General features: G+C 41.3%; 1 protein-coding gene across 5 annotated transcripts in view; it reads left to right on the forward strand.

The window, feature by feature from the left end:
- Positions 1 to 19,116, forward strand: part of tmem94 (transmembrane protein 94) — a 116,306-nt gene that overhangs the window by 18,096 nt on the left and 79,094 nt on the right. For all 5 annotated transcript variants that reach the window (XM_061908619.1, XM_061908622.1, XM_061908623.1 and 2 more), the window contains 4 exons: positions 2,515 to 2,720; positions 7,065 to 7,216; positions 18,164 to 18,266; positions 18,354 to 18,440. In XM_061908619.1, coding sequence (XP_061764603.1) covers positions 2,515 to 2,720; positions 7,065 to 7,216; positions 18,164 to 18,266; positions 18,354 to 18,440 — 548 coding nt within the window. The remainder of the gene's footprint in view (positions 1 to 2,514; positions 2,721 to 7,064; positions 7,217 to 18,163; positions 18,267 to 18,353; positions 18,441 to 19,116) is intronic.

The following is a 19,116-nucleotide window of genomic DNA, read 5'->3' on the forward strand; positions in this document are numbered from 1 at the left end:
GACCCGAACAGCAGGAAAGGTGTAGTTGATATTGTTATGTGATTGGCTGTTAGTGTGTCCCGCCCAGTAAATACTTTTAACTGATTGGTTGTTAGCGTGACCCTCCCATTGCTCAGTGACACTTCATGTTTCCTGTATTCCCAAAGCTCAAGTGACTTCATGAAACGAATCTTGCTTCATAATTTCAGTTTTTTTCTGACCAAAATATATAAATATATATTTTATCGAACGCATTTTATATTGATATCAACTAAGTGTTCTTCGCGATATATGTTTATATCGTATATCGGCTTAGCCCTACAATTTAGTCCAAAATCACAAAAGTCTGCCTGCCTGCTTGCCTCCTTCTGTCTTTCGTGGCAGTTTTAGGGTACCTCGATCAGCTCCCGGCACCTTTGAATTTTTCAATACACCAGGGCAACGTTTACTTAAATCAGCAGATGTCCTGTTATGATTCCAAATAGGTAGATATCTTCAACATCCTCGACTGAAAGGGTCGTTGGGCACATGGCACTCTGCTTCTCCCAAGAGTAAGTCTTTCTGTATTGATTGATTGAATGATTGAAACTTTAATTAGCAGATTGCACAGGACAGTACATATTCTGTACAATTGACCACTAAATGGTAACACCGAATAAGTTTTTAAACTTGTTTAAGTAGGGGTCCACGTTAATCAAATGAAATCATGCATCCATTTAATAGCGTGTAAAACATACAAGACAAAATCCAACTAAACTGTATACAAAATAAATAATAATAACTTATATTTATATTGCGCTATTCTAGACACTCAAAGTGCTCACAGAGAAGTGCGACTCATCATTCATTCACACCTGGTGGTGGTAAGCTACATCAGTAGCCACACCTGCCCTGGGGTAGACTGACGGAAATACCTAGCAATGTACTCTCTGCCACTTGGCAATGCAACTCTGTGACAGGTGACAACAAGCGGAAACAACCAATAAAAAAATGGTACTGTGAAGCTAATTATGATAACGTCTGCTGAACAAATAACGAGGAGGTGGTTCATAATCTTATATGAGGAACATGTTGCAAACAGCTGAATGCTGAAAGTAGGACCCCAAAGCAGCACAGACAGGTGAAGTGATTACAAAGTGTATTAATCAAGTCAAGTCAAACTTTATTTCTTTAGCGCATTAAAATAACCTAAGTTGACCAAAGTGTTGCGCAAGGCACCTAAAACAATAAAATAAAAAATGGTCTGCAATGAATTGGACGCTGCTGGAACACAGGTGTCAGTGTCCAGAGTCAAGCCTGTTTTGCATCGCCATGGACCGAGAAGCTACCATGCAAGAAGGAAACCCTTGCTTCACAAGCGACACCTTAAGGCTTGTCTAAAGTCTGCTGCTAATCACATGGACAAAGATAATACCTTCTGGAGGAAAATTCTATGGTCAGATGACTGAGCTGTTTGGCCACAATATCCAGCAATATGTTTGGAAGAGAAAAGATGAGGCTTTTAATCCCAGGAACACCATTCCTACCGTCAAGCATGGTGGTGGTAGATTTATGCTCTGGGCTTGTTTTGCTGCCAATGGAACTGGTGCTTCACAGAGAGTGAACGGGACAATGAAAAAGGAGGATTACCTCCAAATTCTTAAGGGAAAATCATCAGCTTTGAGGTTGATTCTTGGGCACAGTTGGGTGTTCCAACTGGGTCCGACAATGACCCCAAATACACGTCATAAGTGGTAAAGGAATAGCTAAATCATGCTAGAATTAAGGTTTTAGAATGGCCTTCCCAAAGTCCTGACTTAAACCCCATGGAGAACAAGTGGACAAGGCTGAAGAAACAAGTCCATGTCAGAAAACCAACACATTTAGCTGTACTACACCAATTTTGTCAAGAGGAGTGGTCAAAAATTCAACCAGAAGCTTGCTAGAAGCTTGTGGATGGCGACCAAAAGCGATTTATTGCAGTGAAACTTGCCAAGGGACATGTAACCTCATATTAACATTGCTGTGTGTATGCTTTTGACCTAGCAGATTAGGTCACATTTTCAGTAGGTCCATAAATAAATAATAAAAGAACCAAACTTCATGAATTTTTTTTTGTGACTAACAAGTATGTGCTCCATTCACTAAAAAAAGAGTTGTAGAAATTATTGCTAACTCAAGACAGCCATGACAGTATATTCTTTTCAAGTGTATGTAAACTTTTGACCACCACTGTAGATAGCATACATGAATAAACCAATATGTATATGATCCAATATTGCAAATCACGGCCAATAATGTATCATTGAAAAGAGTGACATATGCAGCTTTAAGGCCCCAATTTCGGTATTTAAAACCTTAATATATGAGACACTTTGGCTGTTTGGTTATCTCTAATATCTTGGATCTGGTGGGCATCATAAGGAAATAATTAAAAGTTACTCATTTAAGATTGGAATACATATATATTTCCATGGAATAGGTCTGTTTGGTAAAATTTACAACTGAAAGAACATCACATTTTACTGTCTCCATCATTGCATTCTTTCACTGCAGATTATCTTTCCAGTTGGGCAGGGGAAGTGACGTGGCCTGCATCTCTTTACCCTGATTTGTATACACCCTCCTCACCGTCATGGTCTCTTCATTGGACATACCGCGACTCCCAGTTGGTCAATCTGCCTGTCAGTCTGCTAGTGGAAGGAGATGTAATTGCTCTGAGACCTGGGCAAGAAGCATTTGCATCTCTCCGAGGAATAAAGGTTGGTGTTATAGAGGTATTAGATTTGTTCCTTTACGAACTACAATTTTAGTCACGAGACCGTGAACTAAAGGTTCAACTTTAACCAAATCAGTCTCATCGCCAACATTGAATCGAAAGTTGCAAAAGAAGCTACAATTATCAAATGGAAAATCACAGGCATGAAATATATTATCAGATGGCGGCGTGGCTCAAGTGGTAATCGGTCGTCTAGAAAGAGTTCCTGGTCTGAATTCAGCTTCTGCCATCCTAGTCACTGCCTTTTGTGTCCTTGAGCAAAACACTGAACCGACCTTGGTACAAGTGATACCACACAGGCATATCAACAGTAATTAATGTTAGATGGATAGATAGATTCCTTTATTCTCATTGTAAAAAGCAAAAACTGAAACCCATAAGAATTACGCACACAAAAAGGGGACGACGTGGCGAGGTGGGTTGAACGGCCGCGACAGCAACGTCAGGGTTTTAGGTCGAATCCCCGTCGCTGGCCATCCATGTCACTGCCGTTGTGTCTTGGAGCAAGACACTTTACCCTTGCTCTCAGTGCCGCTCACACCGGTGAATGAATGATAGGTGTTCGGAGTAAGCGCAAATTGGCAGCCACGTTTCCGTCAGTCTACCCCAGGGCAGCTGTGGCTTCAAATATAGCTAAGTAGGATTGTGGATTGAATAAATAATGGGTTCTCACTTCTCTGTGAGTGATTTAAGTATCTAGTCGATAGAAAAGCGATATATAAATCTAATCCATTATTATTATTATTATTATTATTACAAAACCAACTAACACCAATAAATAAAAGCAATTTTATTCATACACACATATATGGCAAGCATAGGAAAATATACAGTGACCATGAGGTAAGCAATTGCTGTATTAAAGGTCAGTCTATAGTAGAAATATATTTCACAGGCTAGTTTAAGTGCATGGTTTGTGGTGGTTGGAGAGGTTGTTTGCAAATTGGCAGACATGTTTGCATTAGTCTCCCCCAGGGCAGTTGGGGCTGCGGATGGAGGTTATCACTTTTTGCCTTTTAATGGCGTAACAATTCTGAGCTGCCTCTCAACTTTCTGGCTTGCTAGCTTTACACATACTAAGAAGATCCATAATTTGTTAAGAGTGCCAACATACTGCTATTTTCACTCTACATTGTTAAAAGGAGCCATCAATATGGGCGTCAAAGGATGTTGCTGCTGCTGCACACTCCAATTCTGCTGCAACACCCACAGAGACATTTAAAAAAAAAAAAAAGGATCTCCAACTGATCGCTGCAGCACAGAGTCAGTTATCAGTTCACAAAGCCATGTCTCTATTAAACACAAAGCACGGGATGTCTAAAAGTCCCTGTTCCTACCCATCAGTAGCTGAAGTCTGTCCGGTTTGTTTTCCAGTTAGCGCACTTTGGAAAGAAAAATGCTGGGTAGAGCAGTGCATTCTCCGCACTGGCGGAGGCGCACAAGCACTTTGTGCTTCCTCCTACTTCTATGTTCTCGTCTCATTGTGCCGTCAAACTCTAAAGCCCCTTTTGACTTTGAGAGGCAAAATGTAAAATTTAACCCTGAAAAAGTAAAATTAAATAAAGGTTATTTTTTTTAGTTTGTTGAAGAAAAAAAAGTATTTGATTCCAATGCAAAATGTCAGTTTGTAGTGGAGAAAACTTTGTGGGAAAGTACACAGGTCAGACGTTTCTTGTAGTTGGTCACCAGGGTTTAGAGGTCGGAATCTACGATTCTTGATTCGATCATAAATTATTTGCACATCTTTAATTATGGTATTGTATATTATAATACTGTATATTGTTGATATATTGTATATTATTATATATTATACATGTATTGAATTTAAATATTATGTTGAGAATAATATTTTTATATTTGCATTTATATGTGCATGTATATGTACGACTCCCCTCACTGTCCAGGAGGTCATCAAGGTTGATGGGTCAAATGCAGAGAATAATTTCGCCACACCTAGTGTGGTGTGACAATCATTGGTACTTTAACTTATATATAAATATACATGTGTATATACAGTATATATGTATGTAAAAATATGTATTTATGTGTATATATATATATATATATATATATATATAACTCATATATATATATATATATATATATATATATATATGAGTTGTCCCGATACCAATAATTTGGTATCGGTACCAACATGTATTCTGATACTTTTCTAAATAAAGGGGACCCCGGCCCAAATATTGCATATTTAGCTTTATTTTAACAAAACATCTTACGGTACATTAAACACATGTTTCTTATTGCAATCAAAGAACAAGTTTGTCCTTAAATAAAATAATGAACATACTAGATAACTTGTTTTTTAGTAGTAAGTAAGCAAACAAAGGCTCCTAATTTGGCTGCTGACATATCCAGTAACATATTGTATTATTATTTTGTCAAATGTATGAGGGACAAGCGATAGAAAATGGATTATTAGTCAACTTGTTTATTTACTCTTAATTTCTGCTTACTTTCTGTTTTATCAGGTTTTATATGTACTTCTGTTAAAATATAATAATCACTTATTCTTCTGTGGTTTGGATGCTTTACATTAGTTTTGGGTGATACCACAAATTTGGGTATTGATCCGATACCAAGTAGTTACATGGTCATACATGTTGTCCATGGCAGGATGAACGATCTCAGAAGCTCAGATTATTTTGAATGGCATTTTGAGGAATTTATACCTGCCAAATGGTTTGTTAAAGTGCAGTACCTTGAGCTTTTGTCATCCAGCTTGATCTGCCAAAAGCCGCGAGATGCATCTAGTTTCGAGAAGTATTTGGCTCCCCTCATCTCACTTGCAATTTCATCACGCTTTGGTATCTGGCAGTGCTCACGTTATATATTTTGGTTTAAATCACGTGGATCCATACATATTCTCAGTTTTTTATTTTTATTGTTGTTATCCACACACACTATCAAATTAACCAACTCAGTTGGTTCTTACACTTCTTGAATCACTTTTAAGTTACACATTTTGTGCAGTTCAATTTTAAGACGCTGGCAAAGTGTTGCTGGGACTCTCCTTGGCGCATTCACCACTGGTTTTGTGTCCTCTCTCAAATAAATCTTATAGGTATATGGTAAACATCCCAATCCGTTAAAGACGGCACAATATATGCAACGAGCTGTGAGTGTGCACCTACTGCTTCAGGATAGCTGACGTTGTAAATTATTTTAATTTAATTTCCAGAGTGTGTTTTAAATTTCTTCATGCTGTTGTTCATGCTATTTTCATTGTCACATGATGACACTACGGCCACAAACAAAATTTCACTTAGGTTTGTTTCTTCGACTTGTACTGACTAGAGATTTGATCTGGATAGACATTGCTTTGCAAATACTTTTTTTTCCATTACATTTGGAGCATCTTTCGCTAGCTGGACATTGTCGGTGCTCATGTTTGTGACCATGTCCTTTGCTGTAGTATTTCATATCATTTGTATCAGTATTATGTGTCTTATTAATTTTCACTTTTTTCTCAACTACAGCTATTCTAGCATTGTCGCTGATTGAAGTGATACTTGCTTTATTTAAAAAGTCTTTGCATGTTGCTGTACCACCTCGGCTGCATGGCGAATGCCATACACAATCTAATCGCGGATCATAAATTATTTTAAATCGTCAAACCTACAAGACCGCACATTTAGCTTTAAATCATTCACGAAGCTGTCAAATGTCTCAGCTGCTTATTGCACATGTGACCGCAAAACATACCTCTCATATACGGTGTTCTTCGGTGGCGAACAATATGCATCAAACTTCTCAATCATTTCATCATCATGCTTGCGCCTGTCATCAGCTCCTTCGAATTCAAACGTGTTGAAGACTTCCATGGCTTGGGGTCCAGCTACTGTGATAAGCAGCGCTATTTTCCTGACGTCAGATTTTAAATCCAATCCCACTGCATCCAGGTACTGTTCAAACTGCTGCTTGAAGGATCACCAGTTGCTGTCCGGATTACCAGCCAGCTTTACTCACTCTGGTGTCCTCAACGTCTTCATTTGTGACTAGGATGGCAGAAGTGACAAGTGGGAATCAAACCTTGAACCCTCAAGTTGCTGGCTCGGGCACTCTACCAACCAAGCCACACCGCCCCTGTGTATTGGCTATTTTTATTTCTTTTTTAAACTATTTTCATTATGGCTCTCAGCGAAGATATGTCTGCAAATTAGCCGCACCGTTTTATAATCCGCAGGGGAAAATGAGTAATTTACAGTCTTGAATTTACAGTAATTGGGCAGAGAAACCTGTTTTGATTGAATTATGTCACAATTTGATGAAAATGTGAATATTTTATCCCCAGTCTTTTTTGTCTTAGGATGATGAACACATTGTATTGGAACCCGGCGATTTGTTCCCTCCTTATTCTCCATCGCCTTCTGCACTAACCAATGAGAAAAGAGGACCCCATAGCCCACAGCAGCATCGTCTCTTCAGAGTTGTCAGGACTCCAGTTCTAGACACAGTAAGGTAGGAAACATGCTTTGGGTCAATAACAAATAAGCTACTAAAAAGTTTGTTTTCAAAGTTTTTGAAAAATATATATGTACTGTGCATACACGCACACACACACACGGGCGCACAGGTACACACTAGCGAAATTGACAGCAATTGCTGCTTTAAGGTGGCTTCTGGACACAGAAAACCTAAGTCCCAATAGGCAAAGGGACAGAGAAAAAGTACCGCAAGTCTGGAACACAAGCAAGCACAATATTAACAAATTTCACTAATATCTGAATTTTTATGTTAACGAAACGATAGTGTGAAACCTTCTGACTTATTACGTCCTCTATTGGATATTTAGAGTATCGGATATTTAGTTTTTGAAGAACGGGATGGTTGAGACAGTACAAGTTTCATTTGTCCGTTTAAACCTTCAAAAAACACCACACAATTTAACATGTCAAATACGTTTTAATAAGAAACACAAACTTCCATAGAGTTGATATTCTATAAAAAAAATACAATACAATTTACTACAAAGTACAGTAGTTTTTAAAGTAATGTAATATTAATGTACAGCATTTAGCTATGAGCTGCTTTTTTTTCATCAAACAAACAAACAATCTGCAGCGTGTCCATATTTTCATGGATTCATGATTCATCTTTAATACTACCGGCCCATACCAGTACCCCACCTCCATCTTGCTGGCGTCTGAGTCAATGCGAAGGTCTGTGTCCATTACTGATCCAGTTACAGGCCCATGCATCTGGTCCATCAAGAGTCACTCTTATCTAATCAGTCCATAAAACCTTTGAAAAAACTGTCTTCAGATATTTCTTGACCCAGTAGTGATGTTTAATCTTGTGTGTTTTGTTCAGTCGGGTTTAAGTCATCCTTACCATGGCAATGTCTGTATGCACTTAACACCTTGGACTTCTGGGCATTCTGGGTAGGTTGCAGTTCTGGAAAAGGGCAGCACAGGAGGACAATGGGTCCCTGGTGACTTCATGTTTGATTCGTGTTCTCATGTGTGTTTTATTTTTGTGTTTTGGTTCGGGATCCTTTGGGACTGTGTGACAAGGGGTGGCACTTTGGTGACTTCTGCGGTGCTTTTTTGTGAACTTCTGGATCTGCCCCTCGGTAGCCTTTTGGCCATGGAGACCAGCTGCTGGGTCTCTGTCACACCACAGTCCGTTTGGAGAGACTGGAGGAGAGGATATGCAGATGAAGAGACAGTGCTGCGGAGGTTGAGCTGGGTGCCGGGACAGACAAGCTTCACAGTGTTTTGGCTGAATGAGTGTGTATCAGACACCTTGGTCTCCTTAGACACATCCTCGCTCATCCATGCAGACTGGACACTGGCCGAGAGTTGGTGGGCGGCCGAGGGTGGAGTCGGCTCTCTTGGTTGCTTTGAGGGGTCTGCTCCTGTCTCTGGCCATGCTCCCCCCACCCCAGCAGACGATGGTGGGAAACACAGCAGGGCCCACCACAGTGTATATGTTTTTATTTTCTTAATACTTTTGTGGCTGGTTGCTTCAGCTCTGCTCTTTTAATGAATGTAATGTCCTTTGTGTTCTTAATGTTTCCTTCTTAAACACATGTTTATGTGTGCTATGGCTATGAGTTTTTTTTCCCTTGGCCTCAGTCTGGACCCCTCTCCAGTGGCCAAGGTTTAGACTGATTTTTTTTTTCCTCAACTCCCCACCCACCCTCTACAGCGTTTACCTGTTTCTCACCTTTTTTGTAAGGGGCGCCGGAAGTTGGCAGACCCGTCAGCGGTCCTGTTCTGTCTCCCTGTAATGTTTGTCTGCTCTTAAATTGGATTTTGCTGAAAATCGTAATTTCCCTTTGGGGATTATTAAAGTATTTCTGAATTTTCTCCAATCTTTGGCAGTTAAGTTGCGTCTTTTTTTCTCAATAAGTTTGTTGCGACGCTGTTTGCTACTTGCAAAAAAAAAAAACGTTTGGTTTTGTGGTCATGCCTTAATATCTTATTTCAAGAGTGTTGCATCTCTCCTGAAATACTTTTTTTGTTTTGTTTTTAGTTTCTATGGCAAGTCCATGCTACAGGAATGCGATGAAGTATCAAATGTTTTCCTCTCTCCCAACCCAAAATAAATATCCAGAAAATATAACAAACATAAATATGAGGAAAAATAAATAAATATAAATAGGAAAATACAAACAAAATAAATAAAACAACAACAAACACATACATTTGATAGTTCCAGGTAAACCTTGGCAAATAGCAACAGACAACTGCAATCAGGGCAAATAACAAAAAGCGTATTATCTACAGTGGGGGAAAAAAAGTATTTAGTCAGCCACCGATTGTGCAAGTTCTCCCACTTAAAATGATGACAGAGGTCTGTAATTTTCATCATAGGTACACTTCAACTGTGAGAGACAGAATGTGAAAAAAAATCCAGGAATTCACATTGTAGGAATTTTAAAGAATTTATTTGTAAATTATGGTGGAAAATAAGTATTTGGTCAACCATTCAAAGCTCTCACAGATGGAAGGAGGTTTTGGCTCAAAATCTCTTGATACATGGCCCCATTCATTCTTTCCTTAACACGTATCAATCGTCCTGTCCCCTTAGCAGAAAAACAGCCCCAAATAATGATGTTTCCACCCCCATGATTCACAGTAGGTGTGGTGTTCATGGGATGCAACTTAGTATTCTTCTTCCTCCAAACACGACAAGTTGAGTTTATACCAAAAGTTCTATTCTGGTTTCATCTGATCACATGACATTCTCCCAATCCTCTGCTGTATCATCCATGTATCCATTTTGGTATAAACTCAACTCGTCGTGTTTAGAGGAAGAAGAATACTGAGTTGCATCCCATGAACACCACACCTACTGTGAAGCATGGGTGTGAAAACATCATGCTTTGGGGCTGTTTTTCTGCTAAGGGGACAGGATGATTGATCAGTGTTAAGTAAAGAATGAATGGGGCTATGTATCGTGAGATTTTGAGCCAAAACCTCCTTCCATCAGTGAGAGCTTTGAATGGTTAACCAAATATTTTTTTTCCACCATAATTTACAAATAAATTCTTTAGAATTCCTACAATGTGAATTCCTGGATTTTTTTTCACATTCTGTCTCTCACAGTTGAAGTGCACCTATGATGAAAATTACAGACCTCTGTCATCATTTTAAGTGGGAGAACTTGCACAATCGGTGGCTGACTAAATACTTTTTTGCCCCACTGTATGTACATGGCATTTTAGTCGGGGCAAATTTGAAAATCCGTTTCTTACATTTTTAAAGCAAGCATTCCATACTTATGGAAATTTTGTAGAATAGCCATTCAATGTCGGCCTAGTATTTTCCGGTTTGAGAAAATGAAGAACAACCCTAACCCAGCTAATGTGGCAGGGAGGAGCTGTCTTTTCACCAATAATCACAGACAAGGTATAATAATTATTCATTCATACCATATAAATATATAATTTTATAACAGGTAAATTCCCAAACAAAATGAAAAACGCAAAAGTCGTACCGATTTTACTGACTGGAGAACACCAGTTAACAAAATATACAGATGTGTGTCCTTATTTTCAAATTTTTTCCAAAATGATTGAACAGTTGTTTAACAATAGATTGGACAATTTCATAAATAAAAGTGTAACACTCTTGGACAATCAATACGGATACATTGCCAACATCTCAACATCGATGGCATCAATCGAAATAACAGAAGAGATTACCAATGCAATAGATAGTAAACAGTGTGCAGCTGCAGTGTTAATCATTCCAACAAAAGTTTACGACCCAATTAATCGTAATATCTTAATCAACAAATTAGACCGGTATGGTATCAGTGTTGCTCTGAACTAGGTAAGAAACTTTCTAACCTACGGGAAGCAGTATGTGAAGTAAATATATCTTATACAAGGATCAATACGGGGACCAACATTGTTCAATCTCTATATAAACAACATTTTTAAAGTTACAAAGGACTTAAAGTTAGTATCATTTGCAAACAAATTGGAGAGAACTGAGAGAGAATTAATAATAACAGAAAAAAATTACCAATGGAAAAGAGATTTGCCTAAAACAGACTATCCTTGAATCTCGCTAAAACTAAAATAATGCTATTGCTGGCTTCCAATCACGTGACCTAAAGGCACTTCTGGGTTTCAGGCAATGGTTTGAGTCCCATCAGGCTACTATTTATTTGCCTGTATCAGTGCAGATTTGGGCATATTTTGAAAGGTATATTTGGAGGCAAATATGTAAGCAATCGTGAACAAAAATTTGAAATGGGATGGACTGAATTCATACACTCCTCTCTGAGCTGCTACCTTACCGTGGTAGAGGAGTTTGCGTGTCCCAATGATCCTAGGAGCTATGTTGTCTGTGGGCTTTCATGCCCCCTGGTAGGGTCTCCCAAGACAAACAGGTCCTAGGTGAGTGATCAGACAAAGAGCAGCTCAAAGACTTCTATGGAATTACAACAAAATGAACCTAGATTTCCCTCGCCCGGACGTGGGTCACCGGGGCCCCGCTCTGGAGCCAGGCCCGGAGTTGGGGCGCGATGGCGAGCGCCTGGTAGTCGGGCCTGTCCCCATAGGGCCCGGCCGGGCACAGCCCGAAGAGGCAACGTGGGTCATCCCTCCAATGGGCTCACCACTCATAGGAGGGGCCATAGAGGTCGGGTGCATTGTGAGCTGGGCAGCAGCCGAAGGCAGGGCACTTGGCGGTCCGATCCTCGGCTACAGAAGCTAGCTCTTGGGACGTGGAACGTCACCTCACTGGGGGGGAAGGAGCCTGAGCTAGTGCGCGAGGTAGAGAAGTTCCGGCTGGATATAGTCTGACTCACCTCGACGCACAGCAAGGGCTCTGGAACCAGTTCTCTCGAGAGGGACTGGACCCTCTTCCACTCTGGCGTTGCCGGCAGTGAGAGGCGACGGGCTGGGGTGGCAATCCTCGTTGCCCCCCGGCTCAAAGCCTGCACGTTTGAGTTCAACCCAGTGGACGAGAGGGTAGCTTCCCTTCGCCTTCGGGTGGGGGGACGGGTCCTGACTGTTGTTTGTGCTTACGCACCAAACAGCAGTTCAGAATACCCACCCTTTTTGGGTACACTCGAGGGAGTACTGGAAAGTGTTCCTCCGGGTGATTCCCTTGTCCTACTGGGAGACTTCAACGCTCATGTTGGCAACAACAGTGAAACCTGGAGAGGCGTGATTGGGAAGAATGGTCGCCCGGATCTAAACCCGAGTGGTGTTTTGTTATTGGACTTTTGTGCTCGTCACGGATTGTCCATAACAAACACCATGTTCAAACATAAGGGTGTCCATATGTGCACTTGGCACCAGGACACCCTAGGCCGCAGTTCCATGATCGACTTTGTAGTTGTGTCATCGGATTTGCGGCCTTATGTTTTGGACACTCGGGTGAAGAGAGGGGCGGAGCTTTCTACCGATCACCACCTGGTGGTGAGTTGGCTGCGATGGTGGGGGAGGATGCCGGACAGACCTGGCAGGCCCAAGCGCATTGTGAGGGTCTGCTGGGAACGTCTGGCAGAGTCTCCTGTCAGAGAGAGTTTCAATTCACACCTCCGGGAGAACTTTGAACATGTCACGAGGGAGGTGGGGGACATTGAGTCCGAGTGGACCATGTTCCGAACCTCTATTGTCGAGGCGGCTGATTGGAGCTGTGGCCGCAAGGTTGTTGGTGCCTGTCGTGGCGGTAATCCCAGAACCCGTTGGTGGACACCAGCAGTGAGGGATGCCGTCAAGCTGAAGAAGGAGTCCTATCGGGTTCTTTTGGCTCATAGGACTCCGGAGGCAGTGGACGGGTACCGACGGGCCAAGCGGTGTGCAGCTTTAGCGGTCGCGGAGGCAAAAACTCGGACATGGGAGGAGTTCGGGGAAGCCATGGAAAACGACTTCCGGACGGCTTCGAAGCGATTCTGGACCACCATACGGCGCCTCAGGAAGGGGAAGCAGTGCACTATCAACACCGTGTATGCAAAGGATGGTGTTCTGCTGACTTCGACTGCGGATGTTGTGGATCGGTGGAGGGAATACTTCGAAGACCTCCTCAATCCCACCAACACGTCTTTCTTTGAGGAAGCGGTGCCTGGGGAATCTTTAGTGGACTCTCCTATTTCTGGGGCTGAGGTCGCTGAGGTAGTTAAAAAGCTCCTCGGCGGCAAGGCCCCGGGGGTGGATGAGATCCGCCCGGAGTTCCTTAAGGCTCTGGATGCTGTGGGGCTGTCTTGGTTGACAAGACTCTGCAGCATCGCGTGGACATCGGGGGCGGTACCTCTGGATTGGCAGACCGGGGTGGTGGTCCCTCTCTTTAAGAAGGGGGACCGGAGGGTGTGTTCCAACTATCGTGGGATCACACTCCTCAGCCTTCCCGGTAAGGTTTATTCAGGTGTACTGGAGAGGAGGCTTCGCCGGATAGTCGAACCTCGGATTCACGAGGAACAGTGTGGTTTTCGTCCTGGTCGTGGAACTGTGGACCAGCTCTATACTCTCGGCAGGGTTCTTGAGGGTGCATGGGAGTTTGCCCAACCAGTCTACATGTGCTTTGTGGACTTGGAGAAGGCATTCGACCGTGTCCCTCGGGAAGTCCTGTGGGGTTCCCTGTGGGGAGTGCTCAGAGAGTATGGGGTATCGGACTGTCTTATTGTGGCAGTCCGCTCCCTGTATGATCAGTGTCAGAGCTTGGTCTGCATTGCTGGCAGTAAGTCGGACACGTTTCCAGTGAGGGTTGGACTCCGCCAAGGCTGTCCTTTGTCACCGATTCTGTTCATAACTTTTATGGACAGAATTTCTAGGCGCAGCCAAGGCGTTGAGGGGTTCCGGTTTGGTGGCCACGGGATTAGGTCTCTGCTTTTTGCAGATGATGTAGTCCTGATGGCTTCATCTGGCCGGGATCTTCAGCTCTCACTGGATCGGTTCGCAGCCGAGTGTGAAGCGACCGGAATGAGAATCAGCACCTCCAAGTCCGAGTCCATGGTTCTCGCCCGGAAAAGGGTGGAGTGCCATCTCCAGGTTGGGGAGGAGACCCTGCCCCAAGTGGAGGAGTTCAAATACCTAGGAGTCTTGTTCACGAGTGGGGGAAGAGTGGATCGTGAGATCGACAGGCGGATCGGTGCGGCGTCTTCAGTAATGTGGACGTTGTATCGATCCGTTGTGGTGAAGAAGGAGCTGAGCCGGAAGGCAAAGCTCTCAATTTACCGGTCGATCTACGTTCCCATCCTCACCTATGGTCATGAGCTTTGGGTCATGACCGAAAGGATAAGATCACGGGTACAAGCGGCCGAAATGGGTTTCCTCCGCCGGGTGGCGGGGCTCTCCCTTAGAGATAGGGTGAGAAGCTCTGCCATCCGGGAGGAGCTCAACGTAAAGCCGCTGCTCCTCCACATCGAGAGGAGCCAGATGAAGTGGTTCGGGCATCTGGTCAGGATGCCACCCGAACACCTCCCTAGGGAGGTGTTTAGGGCACGTCCAGCTGGTAGGAGGCCACGGGGAAGACCCAGGACACGTTGGGAAGACTATGTCTCCCGGCTGGCCTGGGAACGCCTCGGGATCCCCCGGGAAGAGCTAGACGAAGTGGCTGGAGATAGGGAAGTCTGGGCTTCCCTGCTTAGGCTGCTGCCCCCGCGACCCGACCTCGGATAAGCGGAAGATGATGGATGGATGGATGGATGAATTCATACACTCTTAAGAAAAATAGTTTTTGACAGAATTTACCATATATCATCACCAAGGCGTTACTATTCGCCTCGACCTTCCTTCTTTCAACACTTACAAAGATTTCAAGAATAAAAGAGGCACATCATGTCTTTACATTTGGAGAGGTCCACAAATTAAGCATTAATCCATGAAAGACAATGTTGGACTTATTCATTCATTGCTAATTAAAGTATTGGATTGACTCAAGTGCCGTGCTGCTGTGATCATGACGCTAATGAGAAAAAATAATGTTTGTTTGCAGTTTATTTCCTGCCACACATTTTACCCTTATCTACAATTAATGTCTACAGTTGTTTTTATGGTGTAAAGTTAATATTTGTCTCAATATTAAGCTATAGATTTCCTTTTTGTTCAGCAATGTTTGCTTGCGCTATAAAGATTTAGAGAGTTGTATTCATATAATGTATTAATACTATTAACAATAGTTTCTTGATGCTAGCAAATTTCACCAAAAAAAAACTATGATGTTGTCATCCGTGTTGAATAAAGCACTTGGTTAGCTTTTAGTTTCTGTTACGAAACTCGACAACAAAAATACGGTGGACTGTACCAAAAATCACAACATTTATTACTAGGACTTAACATGATCTTAGTTTATTTGCACTACAAGGTCTTTGTAGTTATATTTAAGCATATCAACCACAAAATAAACCAAAGTAAGTGCAATATCTTCTCCTTTCTTTAAGTATAGTTCTGCTCTCAAACACTACTAATATAATAGACAATAAACTATATTGCATCACAGAAGTTTCTCAAACAAGTGTTTAAACATTTTACAAAGTGATCGATGCAGACACCAGGAAAGTCCGATGGTATTCCACAATATGATGACAGTGATAATTTTAAAAGCCATTTCCTTTCGACGCACTTTTGTTTTTTCCCTGATTTTATTACCTTTATAAACCACTTCTTTCGGGACTCAATGAAAGTTATTTCTTATCTCTCTATTTTAACAATTGGAACACCCAAGAACAGAACAACACTACAAAATTTTCTGCTCAAACTCTATGCTCACTCTCAATGTGATGCTCAAGCTGTTTGACCATTGTGTGACTTAAGCTGCGAAAAAACAAAAATGGAAGTGACATCGTATGCACAGGGACATTAATAACATTTAATATTGACGTATTTTGCTCATTTTAATTATGCTGCAGCACATGATTAAAAAATCATTTACTGTACAATGTCTGCTCTCAGTGGGATGCTGACTGATGGGATTTTAATATATTCTCATTTAGAGTAATAATTAATCATAATCTTCATGTAGGTTTAAAAAAAATAAATTATAAACTAGCGTCTTTTCCTCTAGTTCTTGCCATCTTCGGGTTTAGGTTGAATGTCAAAGTTGGCCAGTTTCCTGTTTTATGGCCACAACATTCTACTATACAAGTGAGAGGCATGATTTATAATCTAGAATGAACTTTCACTAACTTACAGGCAATGCAGCCTCTCACCGGCTCACTTGCTATGTGCACATGAACACATTTAATCGGGTACAATAAAGGCAGTCAGTATCTGGTGTGAACACTATTTGCCTCATGCAGTGCAACACATCTCCTTTGCATAGAGTTGATCAGGTTGCTGATTGTGTTCTCTGTTGGTCCACTCCTCTTCAATGGCTGTGCCAAGTTGCTGGATATTGTCAGGAACTGGAAAACGCTGTTGTATACCCCGATCCACAGGATCCCAAACATGATCAATGGGTGACAGGTCCGGAGAGTATGCTGGACATACAAGAACTGGGATGTTTTCAGCTTCCAGGAATTGTGTACAGATCTTTGCAACATGGGGCTGTGCATTGTCATGCTGCATCATTAGGTGAAGGTCTTGGGTGAATGGCACTAAATTGGGCCTCAAGATCTCGTCACGATATCTCTGTGCATTCAAAATGCCATCAATAAAATGCACTCTTGCATTTCTGATGCATTCATTGTCCATAACATACGCCCGCCCACATCATAAACTCACCCCCACCATGGGCCACTTGATTCACAACATTGATATCAGCAAACTGCTCCACCACATGACCCCACACACACTGTCTGCCATCTTCTCTGAACAGTGGGGCCTTTGTGTACCTAAAACAAGTAGATATTTGACTTCAGCTCATGAAAAATGCAAACAAAAGTTTAGCATTTAAACATTTTTTTTTAATATATCTGCCACATCTGTCAAAGCCGAACTGCAATTATGTGACTGTGTATAAAAGCCATGCAAATTGAGATCAAGGGATTTGTGACAGAATTCTTGTTGTCTGGGTCTGGATCCAGACCACCAATGTAAGCGGTATATAATATTATACTATATAATAGGGCTGCGATTCTTTGGGTGTCCCACGATTCAATTCAATATTGATTCTTGGGGTCACGATTCGATTATAAATCGATTTTTTTTTCGATTCAACACGATTCTCGATTCAAAAACGATATTTTTCCAATTCAACACAATTCTGTATTCATTCAATACATAAGATTTCAGCAGGATCTACCCCAGTCTGCTGACATGCAAGCAGAGGAGTAGATTTAAAAAAGAAAAAAAGCTTTTATAATTGTAAAGGACAATGTTTTATCAACTCATTGCAATAATGTAAATTTGTTTTAACTATTAAACGAACCAAAAATATGACTTATTTTATCTTTGTGAAAACATTGGACACAATGTGTTGGCAAGCTTATGAGATGCGATGCAAGTGTAAGTCACTGTGACACTTTTTATTTTTATTTTTATAAATGTCTAGTGATAATGTCAATGAGGGATTTTTAATCACTGCTATGCTGAAATTATAACTAATATTAATACTGTTGTTGATAATATTCATTTTTGTTTCACTACTTTTGGTGTGTTCTGTGTCGTGTTTGTGTCTCCTCTCATTTGCTCTGTTTGTTGCAGTTCTGAGTGTTGCTGGGTCAGGTTTGGTTTTGGAATTGGATTGCATTTTTATGGTTTTGCTGTGTATTGTTTTGTTGGATTGATTAAAAAACAAAAAAAGAGAATTGATTTTGAATCGCACAACATGAGAATCGCGATTCGTATTCGAATCGATTTTTCTCCCCACACCCAACTGTATAATATATACCCGGTAACCTTCTGTCAAATCCCCTCAACAGAAAAGCTGAAATTGTTTGCAGTATGCTGATAAGAGTGAAATCTGACACAAAAATACTTTTGACTTTTTCTTTATTAAACAGCGATTAGTCAGATTTTTGATGATAATTTCAAAATGTATTTTCCCCATTTTCATATTACAGAAATTGTTTGGAGTTGGCAGGGTCTCGGCCAATCACAGTCTTAGACAACGAGCGTTTTACAGTGCAGTCAGTCATCACCAAGCTGGTCTGTCCTGTAGTGCTGGTGAGCTGAATGGACAAAATGGATTTTAATTTCCTTAAAACAACCCATTTCATATATGTGACCTGTTTTATCGATCTATTTACCTAGGTGGCTTTCCTGCTGGTAAACGCCGTACGATACTTTTGTGACGCGCCCAACCTCACCCCTGCCAGCTACAATTTCTTGCAGCTTCAGGTATTTTTTTATTGTATCATTTTATTCAACAGCACTGAATAATTTTAACCCAGCACAGCAATATTATGTGTGATTTTTCGACTGTGTTGTCTGTCAGCCGTGTTCTAGTTTTTATTGCTTCCATATCATCATCATCATCATCAATGTTTATTTATATAGCCCCAAATCACAAATGTCTCAAAGGACTGCACAAATCATTACGACTACAACATCCTCGGAATGGAGTCCACTGACAGATATAAACTATATGCTACTATGTATTTGAAATGGCAACAGCAGATAATTTTAGCATGTGTGTGAATGTACAAGCCAGTCTGACCCACAAGAGCAGGCATGGGCAATTATTTTGACTCGGGGGCCACATTTAGGGGAAAATATGTGTCTGGGGGCCGGTATATCTATTTTTATGAAAACCTCACAATAATGTCTGATTGAATGCTAAAAACGTTATGACAAACCGCCTCAAAAAACAAAATGGAATTTTACATTTTTCTATGAAGGATAAAACACTGAATATAGACAAAATATGAATGTCACACCCACTTTTGATCGACACATATTACAATCAAGTGAAACGCAACCAACAATGAAATATGAAAGCGAAAGGTACAAAATAAACCCGCCTACAATCTGATATATCTGATACATCACGAAGCTTTAGAACTTTGTTGTGGAA

Source organism: Nerophis ophidion, linkage group LG08, assembly GCF_033978795.1.
Source record: "Nerophis ophidion isolate RoL-2023_Sa linkage group LG08, RoL_Noph_v1.0, whole genome shotgun sequence".
Lineage (NCBI taxonomy): Eukaryota > Metazoa > Chordata > Actinopteri > Syngnathiformes > Syngnathidae > Nerophis > Nerophis ophidion.